The 27,582-nt window shown below is 48.7% G+C and overlaps 1 protein-coding gene across 4 annotated transcripts; it reads left to right on the top strand.

Moving 5' to 3' along the window:
* On the top strand, window positions 1–25,159 carry LOC122393117 (NADH dehydrogenase [ubiquinone] iron-sulfur protein 4, mitochondrial-like). 4 transcript variants are annotated; one of them, XM_043388780.1, is made up of 5 exons: window positions 1–76; window positions 14,845–14,916; window positions 19,654–19,795; window positions 22,238–22,374; window positions 24,905–25,159. In XM_043388780.1, exons 2-5 carry the CDS (start codon window positions 14,864–14,866, stop codon window positions 25,080–25,082), a joined length of 510 nt encoding a protein of 169 aa, XP_043244715.1. In that variant the 5' UTR covers window positions 1–76; window positions 14,845–14,863; the 3' UTR covers window positions 25,083–25,159. The 4 variants fall into 4 exon arrangements, with proteins under 4 accessions (XP_043244715.1, XP_043244714.1, XP_043244716.1 ...); XM_043388779.1 differs by lacking the exon at window positions 1–76 and adding an exon at window positions 1,567–1,573; XM_043388781.1 differs by lacking the exon at window positions 1–76 and adding an exon at window positions 14,539–14,618.
* The last annotated feature ends 2,423 nt before the right edge of the window (window positions 25,160–27,582 follow it).

The following is a 27,582-nucleotide window of genomic DNA, read 5'->3' as shown; positions in this document are numbered from 1 at the left end:
GTAATGGAAATCCAGTTGTTACCAAGGCCCAGCAGTTTGTGCTTCGCTTGACCATTTGAAACGAGCGTTTTTCTTGGTGAGGGCCGTCAGGGGTTTCGCGATTTTACTGAAATTCGGTACATACTTGCGGTAATATGATGTCATGCCTAGAAAACTGCGTACTTCTCGAATATTTTCTGGGGGCTTCATATTCTTCACTGCAGACACTTTCTCTGCGTCTACTGAAATACCCTCATCTGAAATGATGTGCCCTAGATAATTGAGATGTTTTTTGACAAATTCACATTTCGAAATTTTTAATTTGAGGTTTGCTTTTCGTAGGCGGTCTAGGACTTCTTGCAAATGTCTAATATGATCCTCAAACGTTTCACTGAACACAATGATGTCATCTACGAATGCTAGGGCAAATTCACGCACATCTCCTAAAACAGCATTCACACAATTTTGGAAAATCCCAGGGGCACCCGCCGTCCCAAATGGCATGGAATTGTATTCATACACGCCCGAGGAAGTTCCAAAAGCTGTCTTTTCTTTGTCCTCCTCTTTGATAGGAATTTGCCAAAATCCTTGTTTCATGTCGAGGCACGTACGGAACTGTGATTTTCCCAGTGCGTAAAAGATATCTTCAGCTGACGGCATGCTAGCTGCCGGTCGAACAGTAATAGCATTGACCTTCCTAAAGTCTACACAAAGTCTCATTGACCCATCTTTCTTTGGGACCATGATAACTGGCGACAGCCATGGTGAGTTGCTGCGCCTTATCACCTTTGCTTTAAGCATTTCTTGGATTTGTTCCTCTAGAATATTCTGATGCGCTAAAGGCTGACGTCTGGGCTTTTGATAACAAGGATGATGATCCTGAGTGTTGATTGTCATCTCTGTTACGTTTGTTGTTGTTAGTTCAGCATCCTTTTGTACAAAGACGTCCAAGTTCTTTTTCAGCAGTTCAATGATAGCTTCACGCTGTTCGGAGGGAACATGATCTAAATTAAACGTTGAAATGATATCCATCTCGTCCCTCTCTGTCTCCGATGCTTCAGCATCTACAGTTGAAACGTTTGGCTTTAATTCATCCTTGTTGACCATGGTCGCTGTTCCCAAAACCTGTCCTTTCTTGAAATGTACATGTCTACCCGTTTCGTTTGCAATCACCCATGGGATATGCTTGTTCTTCGATATTTTGACCAGTGCATTCGGCAACAAAACACCTGGTTCGTTCTCGAAACAGGGTGATGACGGCAGTTGTGAGACTACAAAATTTTCATCTGTATGTTTCTTTCTAGCGATAGAACATTTCACTTGTACCCCTGAACGTGGGAAGACGTCTACGTCCTCCGCTAGTCTCACGAGATTGACTTCCTTTTTGTTTTGTGGCGTTTTTCGTTTCAACGGAAACACAGAACTTCCCATCACAAGTATTTGTGAATCAAAGTCGATGATTGCTTTTCTCATGTTCAAGAAGTCGACACCCAGAATCATATCATGTTTGAAATCCTCAACGACAAGAAACTCATGGTACATTCTGACCTTGCCTAGTGTGATACGAATTTGCACTGCTTCTGAAATTTCTAAGGTATGGCCGGTAGCTGATCGCAGGGAAATGTTGGGCGACTTTGAGCATGGTTTCACTAATTTAGGATCACATAGTTCAAGGAATTCTTTGCTAACTAGAGAGAGTTGAGCACCAGTGTCCAAAAGTGTTCTAAACGGGTGGGAACCTATATGAATGTCTACATAAGGGCAATGTTCACTTACCTGAAGCACCTGTATGTGCTTCACCTGTTCCTCTGGGTGAGGTCCTTCTAGTTTTCCGGCTGCTGCTGCTGATGGGACTTTGCGTTTTCTGCATCTGCCCTACGTTTGCGACACGCTCGCTGGACGTGTCCAGCTATGCCGCAATAGAAGCATATGGGCCTGTTGTCTTTCGTCCACTGATACTGCTGTCGTGAAGGTCGGTTGTTAGGGGGACCACGGTTACCTTGACTTTGACCTTTGGATGACTGGAAGTGGGGTTGTCCGCTGTGATACCGCTGTGAAAACTGTGGATGGACCTGAAAACGCTGATCTTGAAACTGAGGCTGTTGCTGTGGGACTGGTGGCTGGTTCTGGGCGACTAGGACCTGACAAATATTGTTTAGAGTTTCAGTCACCTGGTTCAGTTGTTGTTGAATTTGGTCGTCCTTTGCTTTTTCTTTAATCAGTGCGTCGCAGTCCATTGGTTCAGAGCCCTGAGTGTTGTCCTTGAACAGCGAAACGTGCTCCCTTACCTGTTGTTCGTGATGAGCGTGTTTGTAGGCCTCTGCCAGAGTGCTAGGCATTTTTCTGGCAACATTTTCTTGGAGTCGGCGGTCGCGCAGTCCATTTATGAAAGCGTTGGTAAGGGTCTCGGTTACCTCTTTCTCGTTTATGCGATCAGCATAGGCCTGTTTTCCTAGGGTTCTGATCCTCTCGGCAAAGTCAGCTACAGATTCGTTTGTTTGTTGCAGGGCCGTCCTAATCTTTTGCTTTGATCTTATCACCGGGTTGAGGTGTACATACCTGTCTAGGATGACTTCTCTGAGCTGGGGCCATGTGGTAATCTGCGAGCTGTTTTCCATATAAAAGTCAAGGGCCATACCTTTCAGGGTCTGTGAGGCAACTAGGAGCGTTTGGGCGTCGTCATGGTCCAAGCGGGCACAAACATAGTCCATCATCTGTAACCATTTTGTTAGGGCATCGGCACTCGATCCGTCGAACGTTTTCTTTAAATCTATCATTTGTGCAATCTTTTGTCCTCTTTCCAAGTCACGTACTGATCTCGCAATTTCTGCTAGAATGTTGGGGTCCATGTTGACGTTAGAGTTAGAGTTACACGAATTTCCTAGTTTAATATTTAAAAGAGAACTTAACGGGTTTTCTTTGGTTTCTGGTGTGAGGTACTCACTTGATTTCGGCCGGCGTATTGACGTTTTATTCAACAGTCGCCCTCCTCCGGGTGGTCGAGTATCGGCTGCGGCAGTGCTAGCGGCAGGAGGCCTGTCGCTGGGATGATCTGTCGGCGGACCGATAGGTCGGCCCGCTGACGCCAGTGTCGTCGGTCTATGCGCCCGGCTCCTCTTGAGCCTCTTGTGCTAGGCGCGCTGATGCCTGATGGGGTTGTCGACACACGCGCTCGGCTCCTCTTGAGCCTCTTGTGCTAGGCGCGCTGATGGGGTTGACTCATGCGCACGGCTCCTCTTGAGCCTCTTGTGGCGCTGGTGTAGTCGTCGTCACTCGTTGGAAGGTGGCTGTGAGCCACCGGCGCCACCGGAAGGTGGTCGTGGGCAACTGGTGTTTCCAGAAGATGGTTAAAGTTGAACTCGGACGTGTTTTTAACCGGACCGATGCTGTAGTCGGACGCCTTTTGATGTGGTGTGGCTGGCTGAATGCACGCTTTTCAGCAGGTGTCTTGGCTGATCGGTTGATGCCGCTGCACACGATCGAGCTGCTGTTGAGTTGCGTCCAGGCTGGGTCCGAATAGAGTCCAGTTGGAGTCCAGACTGAGTCCAAGTAGAGTCCAGTTGGAGTTCGAGTTGAGTTCAATGTGGCCTCTGATGGAGTTGAGGCGTAGTCGTGTCTGACCTCTGATGGAAATGAGTACGAGGCAGAATCCAGATAGAGTTGAAACTGACCTCTGATGGAAATGAGGTAGAGTTCACTTCCAGTTGATTTCAGTCGAGTTGGTAGTTGAGACTGACCTTTTGTAGGGCTTTGAGCGGCAGAGATGTTCAGGAGAAGTTGAAGTCCGATCCGGGGCTGAGGCACCAATGTGACAACGCCGTTTGGTCGTGGTTGTCGTTCGTCGGTTCTCGGACTTCTTCCCCCGCCCCTCCCCTCAGACCCAGAGTGTCTTTGAGAAGAGGTGCGCGCGCTCCAGAGCCCCGAGGTGAACTGCCCTCCTCTGGTCCAGAGCCGAGGGTGTGCGTAGCCAGGCCGAGCCACTCGTTACTGGTTCAAACCGGTAGTGAGTGTCCTTTGCCCTGATACGCCCACTCCAGTTCTTTTCCATCCGGCGTTAGCACCCGAGCGGCCGGCGGCCACCGCACCTTCTGATTTATTGTACATCAACAGTCAAGCGGCGGCGCCCGGCGCTGGTGACGCATGCCGATGCGTCTGGATAATGTTAACACTGTCACACCGCGCGGCCGAGCCTGCACGGGCTCAGCTCCGGTCCCGGTCAGGTCGGGTCACGTCGGAGGAGCAGATGGGTGAACACCGTACCGTATAGGTATGATCAGAAAATAAAAATTTAAACCGGCTAGACGCTAGACGTTACAGTTGGTGCTCACTCAAGGATGTGAGTCCAGCACCAAATCGGGCGTACAACAGGCTGTACGCAGGCGAAGGCAGCGCCTGCAAGACAGTGTCTGGGTCATCGCCAGATATGCCGGCCCTTCGCTTGTAGGTCGTGAGCTGCTGCCTGAAGACCCCCAGCGCTGTGTCTGTTACAACACCATCTGGCGAGACCTCCAGTGTTGGTAACTTGGCCTTCTCAGGGGCGGCAGCAGCGGTTGGTGGGTGCGACGCTGTCTGATGCATTTGAAGGAGCTGGATGCCCACTGACCCGTCAAGCGCCGGAGTCTGGAACCCACAGTTGGGCCAGGGGCACTGCATCTGAACAGGAGTGGCCATAGCTGTAGTTGCAGGCTTGTCGGCTCGATCAGATAGCAAAACTTCAGTGGAGTTGCCTCATAGCTGAGTAAGCATTTCAAACATTCGAATTTGTTGTTTATTGAATGAGGCAACTCTCTGCAATAAACGAACAGACCATTATGTTGAGTGCACAGTAGGTACATACGGTCATGCTCAGGTAGAAAGGAGGCCCCTTTAAGGAGGAGGCCCTCTGTAGAAAGGAGGCCCCCGGGATTCCTCCGCCCCTCCCTTGGCCAAATCCTAGCTACGTGCCTGCTAGTAGCCCACCTTTCGACTATGAGGTATCAAATCAGCGTGGCAACTTGCTCCCTCTTTGCTCCCTCGGGTATCTAATTCCGGAATTCTTAAAAACAAGGAAAGTATATATCGAGTTCTCTTTCATACCTATTCAGTTATGTTTTAATGGTGATTAAAATATAGCAAATTTTTTAATTACATTTCATATAAGAAAACACGCAAAACAATGAAACAAAAATAACTACGGCAGATAATTACCTTCAGGTATCTAATTCCGACCAATCAGCACCTCAGTAGGATATGACGTCATACAAGAATGGTGGTGAAGGCCGTTTGCAGTCCCGGCCGGTAGGTCACGTGACCGCCGGGCGCCTCGGGTCACGCGGCGGTCGGGAGTCGGACGCGGGGCGTGGTCGCGGGCGGACGCGCGGGGCATCATGCTTTGCTTTGCTTGCTTTGTCAACTTCATATAACTTACTATCGCATTCGTGTGAAAGCCAAACACTGCTCAGTGCCCTTAGAAATTGAGTTTTGGAAAGCTCAAGTCCCTATAGCTCCTCAGGTCGGCAACAGTTGAAGCCTCATCTGAACCCATGTGAAAAAAAAACGAGGGTAAGGAACCTTGTGTTGCTTTTTCTTTTACCATCATAATTATCTCAAACCATCACAATTTTGAGTTGCCACATTGTCTGCTTCACTACATTCGTGTAAAACTTGGGTGAAGGCTGGTGGCTCAAATAAAGGTGAAGATATTTCTTTAAGTGCCTAATCCGTGAAATATCCCGGCTTTACAAATCTACACTTTTCATTTTCTCCACGATACATTTTTTAAAATTGTTTAAATTTAATCTACATTTGTTAAAATCGGGGCTTTGGTTTTGTGTAAACTAGATCATAAAGTTTACTATAGTTTTGTGTAACCTGATGGCTGAAGAAAATAGTAATTTTGCTAAAATGATGTGCGGAAATTTGTTGCTTTCCAAATCAAATTACTCATACCTATATTTCATTCAAAATTAGGAGGCATTATTACTGTTTTTTCTTGTAACATGAACTGAGTTTGGGTACGGTGCTCCGGAAACGTTGTGGAACTTTAAGCTAGCTAGAGCAGTTTCCATAAAAATTGTTTAGATAGTTGACATGGCTTGTTGACAACTCTTTTGCTGTTTCTAAAAAAGTGAAAAAAATATTTTCCTGCATTAAGCACACAAGGCATGTTATTCTCATAAGCTATTGAATGTGTGTGTTTTTTAAGCTGTTTTTTTAAGCTTTTAAGCTGTAACTTCAGTTACTTCACTTTAGAACATATTGCCCAGAATGCGTCACTGATCATGAGCTGGTATATCATATCATATGTAGCAAATACATAAATGAGAATAGTGTGTCATGAATTTTTGTGCATGCTTCTGGATCATCTGTAATTACATCAAAGGCTCGGCTCAAGAGTGTCCTGCCGACCAGCTTATGCCCAACCCTTTCTGTCCGCAGAACGTCGCCTGCGACTCCCGCACGCCGTTTGCCCCGGCCGTCCGTACTGGTCTTCGCGCTGCGAGCCGCGCTGGAGTTCGCGGCGGCGTCGTGGAGCTCCCATCGGGACGGCGTGTGATGCCCGCGTCGAGCTTATAAGCCGTGAGCTTCGATTGGCGGCTCACGCGGTCACCAGCTGTATGTACAGCCTCGGCCCCGACGACCCCGCTAATGGCCGAGACCGGCATACCCCCGGCATGGGTCCGCTGTCCGGCGCAGCGCTGGCCGCCCGCATGCTACTTTTGGCTGTATCGCTGCCCAGCGGGAGCGCGCTCCACGCTGCGGAAGAGGTACACGTTGCGACCCGACTGAGGACCGCAACCGGATGGTGACACGTCGGCCTCTGCGCCCTGGCCGGGGCAGGCGTGACCGACGTCCCAGTGGAGGAACGCCCAAACAAGACCAGCCCACCGTCGGAGCAGCATGGAAATATCATGTTCTGCCTGGACGTCGGACCCGGCGGCCGCAGTGCACCTGCACACGTGCGGAGAGGGGCGCTGGAGGCTACTCTGGGGCTTCTGCCATTCCGCGGCGCGACTGCTGGCAAAACGGCGGCGATTGAGGCGGTTGGGAACAGCTGCAGCAATGGTGATGGCGGTGATGGCGACATGGCGGTTTGGGACTTCATCTCAGCGCGGCCGCCGCCCAGGCGCCGCTGCGCCCGGCTGCTCAGCCACCTACCGGATGGCGGGTGGCCCTTACGGCCCTCACGCCCGTTCGGTCTGCGGCCACGTTCTGGGGTGGCGGTCGCGGGGTTAGCGGCGTTGGACTTCGTCCTTTATCCAGACTGCACCGTACCATCTGAACGGATAGATCTGCCAAGAAAGATGACATCCAAGGCGGCTATGAGGCGATCACAAAGCTTCAACAAGAGCTTCTCCTTTATGGGGCCGGCCGGCCGTTAAATAGCAACACCGGCTGCCGAGTGCCAACAGCTGCGTGCGCTGGCGCCGACGCGTTGTGGGCCGCGCTGCTGACGCCCAAGCTGCGATATCAACCATCTATGAATAAGTGGCAGCGGTGGCGGCTTGTCAGTTGGTAACGTGCCTTAACAGACGTTGCGAATAGCCCGCGTTGGAATCGCATGGTTGGCAACACAACGCAAGTAAAAATGGGCTTCCTTGATGAACCTACTTTTTAAGCATTGTAGCCTTTGTAATTTTGGATGTTTTGCTGTAGATATTATTTTCTACATATATACTATATAGGCACTCACGTGCTTTAAATCGCGCAATGCAATTGAACCATGGTAAAGACAATGATAATTGAACTGAGAGCTGACATGCCCCATGCTTTGTGTGTGTATGTGTGTGTGTTTTTTGTTGTTTTTTTTGGCGAGTCGATAAAAGTGGTTTTGGACACTGGATGAGTTTTTAGGGGTGTGGTGAGGGGGGATGTAATTCCACAGACCTTCTGTCAGATTCACTAATGCAGTAGGTCTGTGCGGTGTTTAGTTATCGGAGCATTCTTTGAAAGTCGTGAATAGGGCCACCGAGTACCTAAAGCCGTGATATTCCCCCACAAAAACTTCTTTTAAATAACCGGGGATAGGTACATGAGCAGAGTAAATGCTATTACGAACGCCTATCACAATGCTGAGCGAATAGGAAAATCCATAGATGGAGAATTGTGCCGCGTTACGGGTGCTCAGGCGCAGCCAATCCACCGTTACCCCAGCGGTGACCTTGACCCGCATCGTCTGTCTCGGCTCCAAAGCCAAACCGGCGTGGAATTGGGAGCGTTCGAGCACTCATGGTCCAGCGCAATTCTCCACCTAAATCCATTCCTGATACACATTTGCTTGCTGCTCATAGTCATGTAACCCCGGTAAATTCACCCAACTTTCATATTGGTCGCTCCATAGCAGGGCCTCGGCTAACATGTTAACTGGTGGGCCAAATGGCCCACCAGTGACTCGAAATGGCCCACCAGCCTCAAAGATTTGGCCCACCAGTAATTTTCCGAAAAATCTAAGTTTCCACATTTTTCACATTTCAAATTGAATTAGCAGATCTTATCGTACATTTTCAGGCTGTAAAGTACCCATCGGTGAAACATATTCTTGTGAAAAAAATTCAACCTATTATTTGCAATATCCTCTTGGGGTAAAAAGTGAACTATAGTGGACTAAGTGGACTAAGCCTCGGTCACACTTCACCGGATTGGACCAATGGACGAGAAACGGACGGCGTCCGGTGATGTCCGGGGGATGTCCGTTCGTTTCCGTTGGACGTCCGTTTCTCTTCCGTTCATATCCGTTCCATGTCCGGTGGTGTCCGGTGTGCTCAACCGGACACCACCGGACATGGAACGGATATTAACGGATGACAAACGGACGTCCAACGGAAACAAACGGACATCACCGGACGCTGACAGTTCTCGTCCGTTTCTCGTCCGTTGGTCCAATCCGGTGAAGTGTGACCGAGGCTTTAAATTTTATGCAATAATCGCGAAAGACGCCTGCCTCTGTCAATTACAGATAGTGTCGGCGGCTTCCAGCCGATCGAGGTCTGCGAGAGTTCTTGCAAGCTTTCCGATCGATCGAGTGGTTGCAGTCACATAAGCATCTGCCGCAGACCAGTCGGTTACAAGAAAAACTACGAATAAAGAACAGACCAGTTCAGACGGTCGGGGATAAGCCTGCGAGCGATCTCAGACGGCTCGCCGATAGACACGATATAAGCCAGAGTCAAACTAGAGGTAGTGTCGGCGACTTCCAGCCGATTGAAGTCTGCAAGCGATATTATGCGTCTTCAAGACCGGTATGATGCTTGCAGTCACACATCTGACCAGTTGGACGAATTTCGAACCGTTCACAGTCAGCGTTCCAAAAAATTTCTCATTTGGGCTGAAGATGACACTCAAGAATAAGAATGGATAATTTTCCACTCTCACATTTTGGGTGGCTCGAATTTTCCACTCAGACACCCAAGAGAAATCTGAAGTTTGGGACACTGTTCACCAGAAGTGAACGTGTACATAACTTAGTTTTTTTTTTAAAGAAAATATCAGGGTTGCGCAGTGCGCTTGGGCTTTTTTTTTAGTCAATTATTTTCCATGCGACACCAATAGGCTTAATGATCATTTTCAGAGATGTTGGGGTTGCTGCTACAACCCCCTTTTGGGGTTCCTGCTACAACCCACTTTATATATAAAGTTGCACTCGTGCTGTTCACAATTCCTCCCGATCCACCCAACAACGCCCGATCCCGTCCGACCGCTTCCGAATCTCCGACTAGTCGGCGAGCGATCCACTCACGGCCGTAAAGGCCGTACATACACTGCCGAATTTTGGCCACGACCCTGTCGCCGAATCACGTCGTGTAGGAAATCGGCGAACAGTTCGCCGACAGAGGCGAACAGTTCGCAGACCACTGGCGGATCCAGGGGGGGGGCATTAGGGGCATATGCCCCCCCCCGACAGGAGCCTGGGGAGGGCATTCAGTACAAGTATGCCCCCCCCCCCGTTCAGACTCACTTCTTACGCCTATAACGAGGAACTAAATAAAAATGGATTCGAAAGCCTTCCTACTACTTTTTGTAACTACTTTTGTGATCAGAGTCGTTTTAGTAACCTCAATTTAGTTGTCATTGCTTTATTTTGTCTAAAAAATATGTTGCTTCTTAGTTCTTACCACAGGGGAGCCATGCCGCTTCAACCATTTTGACCGTATTGTCTAACGATGGCACTCATATTGCGCAAACCAGGAATCGGCCGCCGCCTATGCTTGGGAATAGGGACGGTTAGAATATGATTTACCTGTATGGCCGCAGCCAGTGCAGCGTAACCGGGGGGGGGGGGGGGCACAAGGGGCGCGTGCCGCCTCATTAGATGCATGGTGCCCTATGGGCCCCAGAGGCCCTGCAGTGCCAATTGGCCGCTCAGGGTCCAAGCGTGTCTTATTTCGACTGAGATAAGACCCGCAGGACTCGTGAGAGCACCTCACGGAGTCACGGGTTCCTGAGTCGCCACACATCACACATCTCCATAAGGACCTCATTCCGGCTTCTGAGGGCCCTGTGCTGGCCTCTGAGTGACCTTGCTGACCTATTAAGCGTCAGCTCTAATTCGGGTCCTGGCCCATACCCGCATGGAACGGCTCCACACCAGTGTCTCTGAGGCCCCATAACGGCGCCTGTGAGGGTCTCACACCGGCGCCTTTGAGGGCCCAACACCGCCAATCTGAGGGATTAACACCAATATTTCTTAAGGCCCTACATCGGCGGCGGCTCTGAGGGACCCACACTGGCGCCTCTGAAGGTCTTACACAGGCGCATCTGACGGCTACCTATACCTGCAACTCTGTGGACCCCACACTGGTGACTCTGAGGGCTCCCAGTAACGCCTGAGAGTACCACGCCGGTCTCCAGGATCCCACAGGGCTCCTGAAGGCCTCTGTTGGCCCTTGCTGGTCTCTTGAAGACTCCTTGCCCCCATGCATGTGCCTCTGAGGAGTAAGGACTCCCACAACGATGCCTTTGAAAGTCTTCACCGGCGACTATGAGGGCACCACACAGACACATCTGAGGGCCCTACAGCGCCACCTCTGAGACACCAGTATCTCCTGAGGCCCCACATCGGCGACTCTGAGGGTCCCACACCGGCGCCTCTGGGGCCCCACACCAGTGCCTCTGGCAGCCAGCCACCGGTAACTCAGTAGGTCCTACACCGGTGACACTGAGGGACCCACCGGCGTCTGAGAGTACCATGCCGATCTCTAAGGACTCCACAGGGCTCCTGAAGATACTGCCGGCCCTCACTTGCCGGCCTGTGAAGGCCCATTGTTGGCATCATACGGCCCGTTACCGGCCTCTGAGGGCCCTTTGTCGGTCTCTGAGAGGTCCCACTGGGTTATTAAACATTCGCATTTCGCACCAACAACTCCAAGGGCCCCACACACATCCATCTGTGAATGGTGTAGGCTTAGCGCCACACCAGTGTCTGAGGCACCACAACGGCGTCCATGTGAGGGCCTCACACCAGCACCTTAGAGTGCCCACACCGGCTTCTTTGTGGTTCCTGCACCAGTGCCTCTGAGGGCCCCACACCACTGCCTCTGGGGAACCCACACCGATACCTTTGATGGTCCCACGCCAGTACCTCTTAAGGTTCCACACCGGCGGCCCTGGGTCGGCTCTATACACCAGTCATTCTGAGGGCCCCAACGGCCCCACCAATTTTCGTCGATTTCTGGCGCTACCCGGGTATTTGTCCCAAAAGCCTCCTCCTCCTGGATCTGCCAATGGGGGTCAGTTGTCCTACCATTTCTGTTTTTTTTTTTTTTAGAAAAAAACTCGTGTCAGGGCTATGACGAAAAATAAGTGGCCTAAATCCGATGAGAAAACAGGATTTGGGGGTACCCTAGGTTTGGCTCCGTGACCTGGTATGCCCCCCCCGCGCTGAAACCCTGGATCCGCCAGTGTCGCAGACAGAGCCCTATTTGCAAAAAACGGGTGGGGGGCCCCCTAATTGTGCGCGGATCGAAGCTGATCCATGATTCGGCGAACATCGCAAATGAATGGCGAATCTGTAGCGAATAGTCGGCGATATTTTGGCAACAAGTCGGCGCACGCAGCGACATGTCGGCGGCGACTCGGCGACTGTTTGGCGATCATGTTCGTTTATTACAAGTTCGGCGAACGTCCACGAAATTTTCATTTTTCATGAAATATTCGTGGCGGTCGTGACGAACCGTAAAAGACGCGCGAAGGACACCGACTGGTCTGCGAAATGCAAAGACCGTGGAAGAAAAATCCCGAATCGGTCCGCGACATAGGATGACTTGCATATTCGTGCACATTCGTGTACCAAAATTCGGCAGTGTAACAAGGGCTTAAGTTATCGTCCAAAGTTTTATAATCTGCGTCAATATTGTGTGCATACTTGTGCCACGGAATATATAGTCTACGACATGTCGATATGTCGATATGTACTACGATATGTCGTAGACTATATATTCCGTGCTTGTGCGATTTTATGTGCACCGCGGGAGTATCACCACTGAGAGGGTTGTGTGTCCCTACTCTCCTCCTCTCTCTCTCTGAAGAGTCGGGGGGGGGGGGGTCGAGCCCCGTTTTTTTATACATTTTTTGAATGCCATCCTGACGTTTTTTTTTTTGCAGAATAAAGTGGCCGAAATCTGGGGAGAAATCGAAAATTGGGGGGGGGGGGGCTATGGCTACGAAGGTCAGTCCATGTCGCTGCCCAAGTGGCCCACCAGTCAAAATTCCTTAGCCGAGGCCCTGCTCCATAGACAGATGGCCACAGAGATCAACTTAAAAGGCCATTGTTGCATTCATTTAGTGGAGATCATTAAAGAGCCGTGACAGGCCACAAGTCGCGTGACATCATACGTGTAACGACCAATGACGTCGGCCTGCAAAACCCAATGGAAGCGGCTAGCAGCGTGCAATAAAACAGGGCGCTGCTTTCTAAATGTCTGTCGTGCGCCATAAATGAATATATTCTTTGTAGCCTGGCAACTCAGTATCTTTTTTTAACTATTGTACTAGTATTTAATAATTTCATAATTTTATAATTGTGCTTACGCTTTATGTTGATATTAGTGATAAATCCTTAGATAAAGTAAATCGATGTGATATTTAATAGAAAAATAGCAAACTAACGCACCATTCATTCGAAAGCTGGGGAACCTACTAAAAAGAACTACTAAAATTCCTGAGGAACCAAAGGATCAAATGGGGATAAAATAGATGCCTGCTATTCCGTCGTGAAAACGGCCTTTGTGATTTTATATGATTTTTTGAACATATGCCGTTTTTGGTCAAAAACTCAGAAATCATGACGTCACTTAAACCTCGATATCTCAAAAATTTCCGACCGATTTTTTTTTTTAACTTTGCCACAATAAACTTCAATCAATTTCCTACAGGTACCCAAAATTTGGCGCGCCTGCGGCGCGCCGTTTTTCTGCTATGGCCCGGCGAAAAAAGTGGGGGCGTTTAACCCCCCCCCCCCCCCCCAGCAACTCGCGGGTTATAAGTCAATGGGAGAAAATTGAAAGGTGCTTTTTACGAAAGCCATTATAAACACTCCCAAGTCCCAAAGTTGAATAACAAGTAACTAAGACACACTGAACATGAAAATGGTATCCGTGACCCCTGTTTATGCCCCTGAGGTCATCTCAGGTCACGGATGGTATCTAACATTTTTTTTCGCGAATAACTTTTGATAGAGGCGTGCTAGAGCGATGAAAACGCCTTGGATGTGTTCAGCTCGACGATACGGATCGACTGATATGCAACATGACCCTTTCCCGTCAGGTCATGACCTTGACCTGAGGTCAAATTTTCAAGTTGACCTTTCAAGGTCAGGTTACAGTTCATTCGATGCGTCTTGACGGAAGGAACACGATGCCGGTAAAAGTAAGCTCGTGCAAGGCTTGGGTCAAAAGTTATTGCAAAAATAACTGTTTTCGAAAAAATAGGCTATTTTGGCAGTTTTTGCCCCCTGGAGGCAAAACCGTTGACGATAAGTCAAATCTGAGAGAATTACTCATGAAGGGCGTTAATAGGGCTGTCGAATGCGCTTTTCTGCGGAGCTGTAGCTCTATTGGTTCCCGAGTTATGCGTTGGCTTCTTGGAAATTGTCGACATTCGACCTGAAAATCGGTTAAATTTTGCCTTCAATTACCTCCGGTGACCTGACATTTGACCTGACCAAAGAAGTGACCGAAGTGATTTCGTCATTATTTTTGGCGTTCTTTCGAACGCCGCCTTCCACGTATCGCTACGTGGCCCAGGAGCCGAGTTAGAAGGGGGGAATGTGTTCAAACACCCCCCCCCCCCCCCCCAGCAGGGCGTGGAAATCCAGGACCCCCAGCCGGGCGCGGGTTAAACTGCTCCATCTCCGCCTTTACTGGGTGGGCAAAAGCACTCCACTGGGTGGGCGAAAATTGCCACTGATTCGACAATTGCCCATACAGTTACCATATTATCCGAGGCCGTGTATTCTACACAAAAACACAGCAAATATCCGCAACAAAATGTCAATTTTTCGCATACGCAGCAGATGTAATCACTTTAGTGGTTGCATCTTGTCAGCTTTTCTGCTAAGGCCGCGCACTGCGCCGCAAACGAGTCAGGCTGAGAGGTTTGATGTAGCTTTGAAACCTGAGGGCGCTATGGCCGATTCTAGTCACGTGATATACCAGGGCCACACCGTAAGTAGCAATCTTAAGATCATGTGACCTACTGCCCATGACGAAGGGTGGCGCCACATGTCAACACTATTTAGATGTAGTATTCTATGACCGTGATTTAGATGTAACCCCGATTTTGTTTTGAGGGGAGGGAGCATAGCGGGTTCAGGGTTAGGGACTGGTTAGGGAAGCATTTGGGTATAATCTCGATAAAATATTTGAGTGCTAATATCGCTCTTCTTTGCAGGCTTCACCAACCCTCTGAAATGGCAAGCTTGATGTTCCGCACGATCCGGTCGATATCCCAGAAGGCGCCCCAGTAAGTCAAAGTAGCTTGATGTGGATGTCAGCTGTAGATGAATTTGATTGGCCTTTTTTTTGGTCCTGTTTATTTTTAATTGAAATTGAAATAAGCAATATGTTGGATCATTATTGTGGATGTCAATTCACTGGCAATCCATACCTTATAAGTCCGGTATTATAGCAGGCGTGTCACGTGCTGCAACCTGTTTGGGAAAAGTCGCTAGCTTTGTCGGTTCCTGAGATATTTCTACCAATTTTGCTTAAGAGGGTAATCACATTGCGGTGATTTAAAAATGGAGTCAGTTTTTCTGAGGGGTGCAAGGGGGTTATGATGTCGACAGATAACTTAGCTCTGTTCACCCCCCGTTTATTTATCAGCATGCTGCGAGCATGCTGCTACTTCTTGGCTCCTCATTGGTCGAATTCAAGTGGTCTATTCGTTAGACCAATGAGAGGCCAAGCTGCGCCAGCAATAACTTCCTCATATGGGAAAACCGACAGCACGCTGATATAAAACCAGCGACCGAACAGGGCCCTTGTTTTGTTTCCTGGGAATGTGTGATCGGAGCGAGGCTTGCAAGGCGGCGTTGTAAAGCGTTCAGACAAGCCTAAGTAATGCAAACTATCATCTGGATACTGGGGGGGGGGTGCGTGGGGGGGATGGCGCCCTGACCGTAAAATGCAATAAAAATAACAAGCAGATTCTGGGGAATTCACAGTCTTGCTTCTTTCATTGAAAACGTTCGTTCAAAACAGCAACATGACCTTTTTTCGACAAAACCTAAATTCGAGCGCAGCATCGGCAATCTAACAGGTGCAGTGCATGCCGTTGAGCCATGCAGCGTTAACTCCGACTCCGGAGTCGGAGTCGGTAAGATTTTGGCGACTCCGACTCCGACTCCAGGCAGGACTGTTGACTCCGACCGACTCCAGCTCCGACTCCGACTCCGACTCCGCAGCCCTGGTTTGCATTACTAATTAGGCTTGTCTACTCGAACGCTTTCCAACGCCGCTTTGCGAGCCTGGCTTCGATCAACCGTTCCCGAGCTATCGGTCAACTCAGGGTGCAATCCCCCGCACCCCCCCCCCCCTCCCGTAGTATCTCGATGAGAATTTGCATTGATAATTAGGCTTGTCTACTCGAACCGCTTTACAACGCCGCCTTGCAAGTTTGGCTCCGATCACCCGTTTCCGGGAAACAAAACAAGTTATCGGTTGACGTCGTAACCCCCTTGCGCTCCCTCAGAAAAAAACTGAGTCCATTTTTGAAGTCATTGCTATGTGATTAGGTACCATATAGAGCGACATTGGTAGAAATATCTCAAGAACTGGCGAATCTAGCGACTTTTCCAACAGGTGGCAGCATGTGAGACGCCCGCTATAAGAATAACTTCGAAAGGATAGTGTTGTTTCGAAAGGATAGGTAATGCCTCATTTTATGAGATATTATTATCAACACATTATTGAGATATTGAAATTATTGCTGAAACTGGTATCTTTGCTTGGGTTTAAAGGAAACAGTCCACTTTCCTGAAATCAGTATTTTGCTATTGATTTATGATTTTTTATGCTCAAAATAATCATGAAATAAAATAAAACCTTTTTGTAAAAACAATTATTTTCTTTATTTTAATATAGGGCGAACTATATTCTATGTAAAATAATGTTTGACGCGGAAGCTTATTACGCATTGACCAATCATATTGCGTAGCTCAAACCTACGAATACTGCATTGGCTGTAAGCAGCACGCTGATTGGCTGACGATGACGTGGCTGCATTCCTGTGCAAGGCACGCATTCCTCTACAAGGCACTCTTTTCGGAACGAGAAATGGAATTTCTTCGTCTAGGGTGATCGTTGAGCCGTAAAAGCTCCTGATTTGTGCTAGTCTCAGCTCAAGCTACGAAACTGCTATTCCAGCTCAAAACCCCATGTTAAAAGTGAACTATTTCCTTTAAGGGGCATTGTTACGAGTGAGCGAGCGCAGCGAGCGAAGCGAAGTCTTTTCAATATAACGGAAAAATCTCAGTATGAGCGTCCCGGCCCGGCCCGGCCCGGCCTGTAACGCTTTTGAGAGGCTTATATCTCAGCAACCGCTGGACCGATTGGCCTGCGGTCTTTTTTGCTGGGTAGCCCCATCCCTTCTACCCCGTAATTGACTACTTTTGATACATCTCAGTGACCGCCGTGGCACGTGCTACGTGAAAAGTCAAGGGTGTTCAAGCAGTTTTGCAAAAGTAATGATTTTGATAGACCCATATCTCAGCAGCGGCTTGAGCGATTGTCTTGCGGTATTTTTTATAGGGTAGCTGCATCCCTTCTACTAAAGGTCGGATACTCTTGATCTATGTGAGTGACCCCCACTGCACGTGCAAAATACAAAAAGAAGAGGTGCCAAATTTGTTCCCATTTCAGTAACTCGGTAATTACTGGGGCGATTTCGCTGAAACTTGGCATACAGGTAGGCACCCACCAGGCGATGCATTCCCATGTGTTGCGGTTAGGGTGCTACTGCACGTGCGCATGTGCAGGGGGCGTTTCCAGATCTCGAGAACGGCTGGGCCGATTGCGCTCAAATTTGGTACACGGTTGGGGACCGGTTAGTAGGGTGCCGTGCAAAAGTCATTTTGGACCCCGTTTGCACGTGCGCACGTGCAGAATGCCGCTTCCAGATTTCAGGAACGGCTGGGCCGATTGCGTTCAAATTTGGCACACCGCTAGCGACCGGTTAGAAGGGTGCTTTGCACAAGCCTGTTGGAAGTACCCTCTCGCCCTTCCGCACTTGCAGGGCTCACTATCTCGCTCGCTCGTTCTTCGCCCAAAAGGCGTTTTAAATGTTTTATTTGAAAGCTGTTACTGAATGTAGTACAGTGACAGACAGACAGACAGACAGACAAAACTTTATTCCAGACCATACTGGTCCATAAAAGCCCTTCACATCATAGAAACACACACACACAAACACACATGCTAAAAAAGACACACACTGCAGCCTACACACAGGGGAGTCAGGTGATATTATCCATGTCTGTGCTTGTATACAGCCTTCCCAGCGATGACCTCCTGATCCTACACACCAATTGTAATTGGTGCAGGTATTAGCATTATTTTGTTTTCAAACAGTGATCCTGCTTGTTGTAGATAGTTAGGCTCTCATGCATTAATTTTTTATTTGTGTTAATTTGGTTTATGTTAACCCGCGAGTTGCTGGGGGGGGGGCGTTAAACGCCCCCACTTTTTCGCCGGGCCATAGCATAAAAACGGCGCGCCCAAATTTTGGGTACCTGTAGCGAATTGATTGAAGTTTATTGTGACAAAGTTTAAAAAAAAAAAAATCGGTCGGAAAATTTTTGAGATATCGAGGTTTTAGTGACGTCATGATTTCTGAGTTTTCGACCAAAAAACGGCATATGTTCAAAAAATCATATAAAATCACAGAATAGACATAGAGACATGCCGTAAACGCCATTAGACAGCCAATACCATGAGCAATCAAATAGGTATCTTCGATTATTGATTATCGTTCCGCATTTTCCAAAATCTTGAACTGAATCTTGGCAATTTCTCGTGACTACTTCACGACCATGATACATGCATTTCTTAAATTAAAGTTTTTGAGCCAAACACGTACACATATGATAAAATGAATGTCACCATCGTGTTCTACGCCCCAAATTACCCATAAAACATGTGTCACAGGCAGCGAATATCAGTTTTGATTTTCAGGGATGTGTGCCTACCCGGTTGACCTGACCTTGACCCTGACCTATGCTTGATTGACCCCTACATGGAGCTGACACTATTGTAGGCCTTATATGATGGATTGTGCACCGTTTTGACAGAGTTTATGACGAGAGGCGCCCATTGCGAAGTCCTGAAATCCATGCTACTGAAAGCCCGATTTCAGGCGTTTGACCTGACCTTGACCCGACCTGTGACCTCAAAATTCAACTTTAAAGTACTCATCTGAAGCGTCTCGTTGCGTTCTTTCGTTTGCCGCCTCGTGCGTTTCGCTGCGCCTATTGGTTCTCGAGTTATCGGCTGGGGGCGTTTAACGCCCCCCCCCCCCCCCCCCCCAGCAAACGGTGGGTGGCGAAATACCCCAGCAACTGCCGGGTTAATCATTGTGCTTTTGTTGTTAGGTCCTTTAATCACAACTTTCTGAAAGGGTGAAAGGGTGATACGTTGTTAATAGAATAGAATTTGTTTTTGTGCTTATTTGAATACAATGTATGACTAGCTTTCCATGCTGCACTTTGTTGCCTGCTGTCAGCTGGGGGATGTGTGGACTTGCTGATGAAACTTATATGCATTTATGTGCTTCTTGTAGATATGCACAGAAAACTGTGTAATGTGCTGGCAACCAAAATGCTTATCATATTGTAGATGATTAATTCTGTTGTTTATTTCACCATTGTGTATCTGCCTGAGGTAGTTAGTAGCAAGCAGGTGTCTGCTCTGTAGGATATACAATATTTTGGCTGAAATCCACATGCACCCTGGACATATTAACAGTTAGATCATATGATGCACTTACCTAAATTGGTTCAAATTGAAGGTGGGGCCAACCCTTTCAGAGTATCTGTACTGGAAGACAATAACAAGTGATTTCCTTTTGTGTCATAATGCGAAACATGTGCTTAATGACAAACAATCAGTTGTGTTCTACAGAAATGCCTTCACATCTCCACGCCAAACACTGAAATACAAACTACAAACGCACCTCAGCCTGCCGTTCACTCTGTGTTTCCAGTCGCCAGCTGTCTGTGGCGTCTGCCCGGCTGGCGTCCGACCTTCCGGCCAAGAGCGCTCCGTCGGCGGCGCAGGTGCCGGGCACCATCACCGTCGAGGGATGGGAGGACCTGAGCGCCATCAACGGACACCCTGCCGAGGAGGTGAGACCACGGGCTGGTGGAGAGGGGCGGGGTGAGTAATTCGTGAGAGATGCCGCGACACGGCTTCTGATTGCTGTCGCCTGTCACTAGGAGGAGGGGAAGTTTGCTAGAGAAATGTGTACTCATTTAAGTTTTGCCCTCTTTGATTGCTGTGTTGACGTGCAAAGTAAGGTTATATTCAGCTGTCAACACGGGCTCACGAGGCCAAAATCTCAGAAATGGTTGGGTGAAAGCTGGAGACTCAGGGGTGTCTATAGTCTCTTCTCTTGCCGTCTGATGGCAGCACAGTCGCCTTTGAAGAAATGTAGAGGTCAGGCGTTGCTCATTGCAACTCGGCTTCTTGCTGTGTTCTAGCATGCGACTTATATCGGATTGCATTCATGACTCTGGCATTAAGATTTATAAACTGATTTGTGTAATTTGCTATTCATGCTTAGTTTGTGCGCGTGGAGGGTTGGAGTGATCACGTTCACGTAGGTACTTCTTTCGTAGGCCCGTGATCCTGTGATCCGATCATCATCCCGTCAACAGAAGAATATTCCAGGATGATACTACTGCAAAATTGGGTTCATGATTTTGTCTTCAGTGTTGATTTAATAATGTTCGTTCTTGGATCTGGAATATGTTGGATAACTCGATCAAGTATCAAGTATCAAGGATTCCCGGCCTGAAAGGATAGCCTAGCATACAGTTCGGAGCGATTTCGCGTATCAGGCTCAATAAAACGTATCCATGAACCTACCAGTCACGAAAAGTTCGTTGCGGGGGCTTTTCTTATCCTGGAACATTCATTTGTTAATCATATGGTGCTTTTGTTGTCATGCGATTACACCCGGCTGTTACTGGCCTTGAACACCTCTCATTTCCCCCGAAAAAGATTCGAACAGTGCCACGGAACTCTTTACAATCATTCAATATGTTTGAATATTCTACGGACAAAATTAAAGTCAGTTCGACACCTTTATGATTGTGACCGACGACATGGTGATAGCATTGTATGTTTGACGCTTCAATATGTATCATTCCAGGCGTACCTAACTAATTAAACGCTGATATATTGGCCAAATTCTAACCTATCAGAGATACACATAGGTATGCCACAAAGTATTGGTTTATTGTGTAACTTGGCTGAGGCCACACTAGTCTTTTGGATTTTTTTATGGTTTACCAATTTGTCCTCATTGATTACGGAATTTCATACACAAGCGATACCGAAATTACACGAAAGTCATTCTGAAAATGTGCTCCTTCCACTCGTTTGCGAAATGTCACTGTACCCGTGCCACAAGGTGGTGTCAAATTCCTTGTCTGAAAAGGAAAGCTGCTCTTGATGTTACCAGATTTGTCGTCAAACGTTTAACGTCTAGTCTTAGGCCATTAATCTTGATATTCAACTTTTGATTTAAATAATAGCAACACAGAACCATTTGAAAGATTCCTGTTACACTTGATAAAAACGGATGCATATTAACTAAGCATACACATCCCTGCACGCCACATATCAGCACGGTCGTCTAGGGAGCGTGCTTGCCAGTCGCCGGCCCGGCAAGAACCGATTTTAACCGCCAGCGACCGCCGCATCTCTGGATCGTATCCGTGGAGAGTGCAGACGCAGACACTAGTTCTGTCCATCACAACATGTGCCGTGTTACCTTTCCTGGAATAATGTCCGAATAGTCGACTCTGAACAGTGTCATGAACGGGTCAAATTGCTGATGAACATGCAGTTGTAATATATTTTTATTGCGCATCCTCTTGTCAGTGTTATTTTATTTTTAGAACGAGACAATGATTAAGTTCTAAATCTACCAATTTGGCGAAAAACTACCAAAATATTTTTTTATATCTGTAGCTCTGTTCATAATCGTATTATTATCGTAGGTAAAAGGCCTCCATCCACCAATACTAGGTGTCATAATGTTGTGCAGTGTGCGTTCGGTTGATAAATTGCTATTTTCTATGTTTTCTCTTATCTATTCGAACCAGTTCTACGCATAGTTCGATGTGTTCTTCTGAGGACTGTTCAGAATTGTGTAATGTGTGAGCGGAAACATTTAGCTCCTAAACGTGGCCCGTGGCACTTATATCGTCACCGAGTCACGTGATTCTATCAATGACGACACCATCCGTCACGTGACACGCTTCCTGTACCGACACGTCACCATACTGGGTATCTGCTTGTCCTCCATATGGTGCTGACTGCCAAATGCGTGCTGCGCTATCCAGCTTATCTGCGCAGCGTGCTGCCGCCTTATCACGTGACCTCACCACGGCGTCACGTGACCTTCCCATCGTTTCACTACCACGTCACGTGACCTTGCCACTCTGCCGCGCCATGTCGCGTAATTCTCCCACCCCTTCCTCCACTTCACACACTCAGCTGTGTAGTTTCCATACATGACCCACTAAGTCACGTGACCCGTTGACCCCTCCCTTCGGCAGCTGGTGACCCGGCGGGTGCGTGTGTACCAGCCGGCTAAGAACGCCATGCAGTCGGGTACCCACAAGTACCACAACTGGGTACTCGAGTTCGACACCCAGGAGCGCTGGGAGAACCCGCTCATGGGATGGGCGTCCACGTGAGTTGGGGAGCGGGGGGGGGGGGGGGGTCCGGGTGTTACTATTGGGCGTGTATTTGGGTAATGTGATGTAAAGGTGGATCGCGATTCAGGATGCATGCGAGGGTGAGGTATGGTGGGCACTGGGCATGTAAGCAGGTAATGGAATGATGGGCACGACATACATGTGGTATTGGGTGTATCTGACCTTGCTCTCGCTCGATTCATCGGTTGTAATATTAATCGAACGTTTAATTTAAAATTTGTTACTTGGAGCAACTAAATGCTTACAATCTCAGTCATCCTGCAATGTCATCTTGCCGAAGAGGGAGAGGATTATTTTGATTCTATCGTTAATAGCGGCGATGTTGAAAGCGAATGTGACATTAACCGGTCTATGGATTATTTGTTGTTGGTTGGCGAACTCCGTAGATCATATGAACTTCTTGCACACCTTAGTCAATAATGCACCTCCCCTCAAACCCGATGGATTAGTTGATGGTCACAGATCTCAATAATGCGCATTTCAGCCATCCAATATTTATAATCGTTCACCAATATTTTCTGCTTATGTCCAGCGGCAAATGTTGATAATGGTCTCCTCAGCTCAAACGCGAAACAAGAGACATAAAACTCAACCAAAATTATTTTGTGTGCTTTGAAGCAACGCTTCACAACTGGATCTTCTGGCCTTGGGGTTGTAAATAGCCTGTTGAGCGGTGCATGACTCCGATAGACGATGCGTGTCAGATAAGATGTGCTCTACGGGAGAGGGGCCGGTCCGCCGAGCACGATTATTCCAGCGGAGAGTGAGGATAAGGAACGTTTCAGAAGGATCTCGATGTGCCGTCGGCTTGGTGCAGGATAGCCGTTTGATGGTATCGTCATTCAGGAGTGTCATGGTCACCGACATATGATCGGCATGGCGTGCAATGATGTAACGGTGGTGGATATTTATTGATTGGTGTATGCCTTTTATGTCGATGTTTGGTTACGGAGCGAGCGAAGCGAGCGTAGTCTTTCCTTAGATTAACGGAAATTTCTGAGTATGAGCGGCCGGCCGGCCGGCCGGCCGGCCGGCCGTGCGGACGCTTTTGCGAGGCTTATATCTCAGCAACCACTTGACCGATTTACATGCGGTAATTTTTGTAGGGTAGCTTCATTCCTTCTACCAAGTATTGGACTATTCCCGATGCATGTGGGTGACCCCTTATGCGCGTGCCACGTGCAAAACGAAGAGGTGTCAGTTTTGTAATTGTTGCAATATCTCGGTAACTACTTGGCCGATTGCGCTGAAAGTTGGCATGTAGGTAGGCACCCACTAGGCACTGCATATCCATGTGCCAGAGTTGGGGTGCTGCTGCACGTGCGCACGTGCAGGGGTCGTTTCCAGATCTCGAGAACGGCTCGACCGATTGCGCTCAAATTTGGTACCTACACAGTTAGGGACCTGTTAGTAGTGTGCCGTGCACAAGTCAGTTGAGACCCATTTTGCACGTGCGCACGTGCAGGGTGCCGCTTCCAGATCTCGAGAACGGCTGGACCGATTGTGCCCAAATTTGGCACATCGCTAGAGACCGGTTAGTAGGGTGCCGTGCACAAGTCAGTTGGAGGTACCCCCTCGAAATTTCGCACGTGCAAGGCCCACCCTCTCGCTCGCTCCGTTAGTCGCCCCAAAAGGCGTTATACTGGTCATTACGGAGCGAGCGAAGCGAGCGGAGTCTTTCCTTAGATTAACGGAAATTTCTGAGTATGAGCGGCCGGCCGGCCGGCCGTGCGGACGCTTTTGCGAGCCTTATATCTCAGCAACCACTTGACCGATTTACATGCGGTAATTTTTGTAGGGTAGCTTCATTCCTTCTACCAAGTATTGGACTATTCCCGATGCATGTGGGTGACCCCTTATGCACGTGCCACGTGCAAAACGAAGAGGTGTCAGTTTTGTAATTGTTGCAATATCTCGGTAACTACTTGGCCGATTGCGCTGAAAGTTGGCAAGTAGGTAGGCACCCACTAGGCACTGCATATCCATGTGCCAGAGTTGGGGTGCTGCTGCACGTGCGCACGTGCAGGGGTCGATTCCAGATCTCGAGAACGGCTGGACCGATTGTGCTCAAATTTGGCACATCGCTAGAGACCGGTTAGTAGGGTGCAGTGCACAAGTCAGTTGGAGGTACCCCCTCGAAATTTCGCACGTGCAAGGCCCACCCTCTCGCTCGCTCCGTTAGTCGCCCCAAAAGGCGTTATACTGGTATCATAAGGATGATAGTTTGCTGGCTGTGTGTGGTTGAAGCTCAGTCCAATTATATGTTTTGATACCCTTTCATGTAAAGTGTTGTTGCTGTTGTGAGAGCCCGACCTTGCTATTGATATCAACGCATCTTCTTTACGGTTCAGTGTTATCAAACTAAGTGTGCTGTGCTACTGTCTAGCGTAAATTACAGCCAGACATTTCTAACGTCCTCGCACCGTGTTGTATGTAATCCATCAACACATTAAACCGTACGCCCTGCTACAATCCCAGCATCTCTGACACCCCCGTCTCCCGCAGCGGAGACCCCCTGTCCAACGTGCAGGTGGAGTTCGGCACCAAGGAGGAGGCCATCGAGTTCTGCGAGAAGAACGGATGGGACTGGTCGGTCGACATCAAGACGCCCGTCAAGCCCCGGGTGAAGTCGTACGGCGCCAACTTCTCCTGGAACAAGAACACCAGGACCTCCACCAAGTAGAGGGATAACTCACAGGTCGGGACGCTAGATCGTGTGTACATAGTCATGTGATATGAAATATACAGGTTGGGACAGTATGATCACGAGTTTGATAGGCACTCATTTGAGTCTCCCGACTGATTGCTGTTTTGATTTGAGAAAATCTCTGACAGGGATTTGAGTTGATGGGATGTCTTGCACAAAGTAGTTGGATTAAGTTATTGAAATGGCGTAAAAGTGTGAGGGAATTTTGTCTCTAGACTTGCTTTTAAGTTGCTGGTTTTTCCTTAAGCAGCTGCCAGATATTTCACAATAGCTATTGCTTGTATTTCTCAACACCAGATCCCAGCAATCAGTTGCCGGTTATGGCTATTCAATTTGGGAGTTATTTCAACAGTCACGTTCACATGGCCCACAGCTACACTCAATTTTCTGACACATGGGTACATAACACCAGGGTATGAATTAGGCATAACACTTCCTGGCACTGGAATATACATAGACCAAGACCAAGATCATAATCTACCGTTTGTTGTGTGCTTGTCCTAACATATTGAAGTCCCGGCAGGCGATTTACAGTTGCGTAGCGATACCAAGGACAACCAATAAATCAAAAACTCATGCATAATAATTGCTTAGGCCTACTAAGTGAATCCGGAAGGAATCGATGCATATCCGACACCGAACAGGTCTGAGTCGCAAAGCCACATTGAAGTTATGGATGTCGACTGCAATGAGGGGTTACACAGGACGGGAACACTGAACGCGATGACCGAATGATAACGATTCATTCTGCAAATTACCTAGAGCTTACTGATGAAATGTTCACACAGTTACTACTGGAGACCTCGGCAGGCAGCAGTTCGGGGCGGGGGCCGGTTTACTGTCAGGCATTGCGTCATCGGTATTGACTGCCAGTAGCGGTGGAACACCTTCAATTAAGGGGGGGGGGGCATTGCCGACTTTTGGTCCCATCCTTTCCATGCAACGCCCATAGGGCTAATGTTAAAACGTCAAAATCAAAGGGGGGCACGGTGCCCCGGTGCCCTCCCCGTTCCGCCGCCTATGTTGACTGCTTCGTAAATGCCAAGCATTGAAGGTGGTAGCTCCGATCCATTGAATGTTCCAACTCACAAAACCGTTGGTTGACACGAAGTGGATGCCATGCTCAGGTGTAAGTTATTGAGAAAAAACGACTTATTTAGCATTCGTGTTCGCGGTTGTGCATTGTTTATGTCTCTTTACGTCGTTCAGTGCTATGTTGTTGTTGTTGTTGTTGTTGTTTTGGTTATTCCTTCTCCCACGTTCTTTGACAAACAACATTTCAGTGCTTCAGCTTCTGTCATATATCTCACTGACGCTAACGCTGTCAGTAACTGTTCATCTTGCCACCGATGCTGCCCACACACCGCTCCCGATTTCCACAGACCACCTCCGCCTCAGACAACCGTGCCGTCATGACGCCGCCACCGCCGCGTCGTTTTGTCTCGTGACGCACGAACCGTGCACTTAGAGCGATCGCCTGTCAGTGCCAGTCGCCTGACTGCACCCCTGCAGCCCTGCGCCGCCAGTAAACACCGAGAAGTGGCGGCTAACGTGTGACACTTGTTGTGTTGGACGCTGTTGGATCGATGACAGCTCCCTCGCATGAGCCGTATCGCAGTCGGTAGCGATTGGTCGCTGATGTACGACTGAGCCGGTCGACGGGCGGCTCGTTCTAGATTTTTCCTGCCGCATCCATTTGCTGCTGGCATTCTGTATTCAGTTTTCTGATGTGCCGTGTTGGCAGCACTCTTGCATTGCCATTTAGGGGACAAGAGACGCATATTGTACTGTCCTCAAAAGTTCCGCCACGTTGCGTCAGGCTGTTCGTTTTGCGCGTGCCGCCCGGGAGGGACGCCCGTCCGCCTTGGAGCTGGTGGTCGATAGTTCCATCGAATCCCTCCGTTCGTGACGTCACCGGTCGGTTCTCGGCCGAATGACGACACGCGCACCGCCCCCCCCCCTCTCCCCCTCCCCCACTGCGCACACCGGTGCGACGCACACGACAGTTGGAGCGGGAAGTGCGTTGTTGGATGTGGGGCCAAGCCCATGGCAATCTTGCCCATGGCTAGCCTAGGAGGCTGGCGACGGAGCGGACCTGCCCCGGGCCTTACCTAAGAATCAGACAGATCAGTCGAGAACACGAGACTAATACGTGGAATTGAATTGTAAGCGCAAAAGCGCGACGCAGCCGGCAAAACCTTGGACAAAGTGAGCCGGAGAATGACGCATTGGGGTGGGTAGGGAAACGATCGGCTACTGATCCCAGCAGGAAATTATAGTGCGGAAGGATTCTGTATCTGACTTACGAGCGTATCGGCAAATTTGTTGCGATGTATGTTAAGTATCGTCCATTCGTTGTGATGTTTTGAAATGTTATGTAAGCGCTTTGTATCTGGCCTTGACCTATTGCTGTCCCTGCATGGTTAATCCCTCTGACCCAGCGGGACTGGTCGCTAGCTGCTGGCATCAACTGTCA

This window comes from Amphibalanus amphitrite, unplaced genomic scaffold (assembly GCF_019059575.1).
Source record: "Amphibalanus amphitrite isolate SeventyFive unplaced genomic scaffold, NRLGWU_Aamphi_draft 000516F_arrow, whole genome shotgun sequence".
Lineage (NCBI taxonomy): Eukaryota > Metazoa > Arthropoda > Thecostraca > Balanomorpha > Balanidae > Amphibalanus > Amphibalanus amphitrite.
The sequence above is the reverse complement of the archived record's forward strand: the minus strand, read 5'-3'. Positions and strand labels throughout refer to the sequence as shown.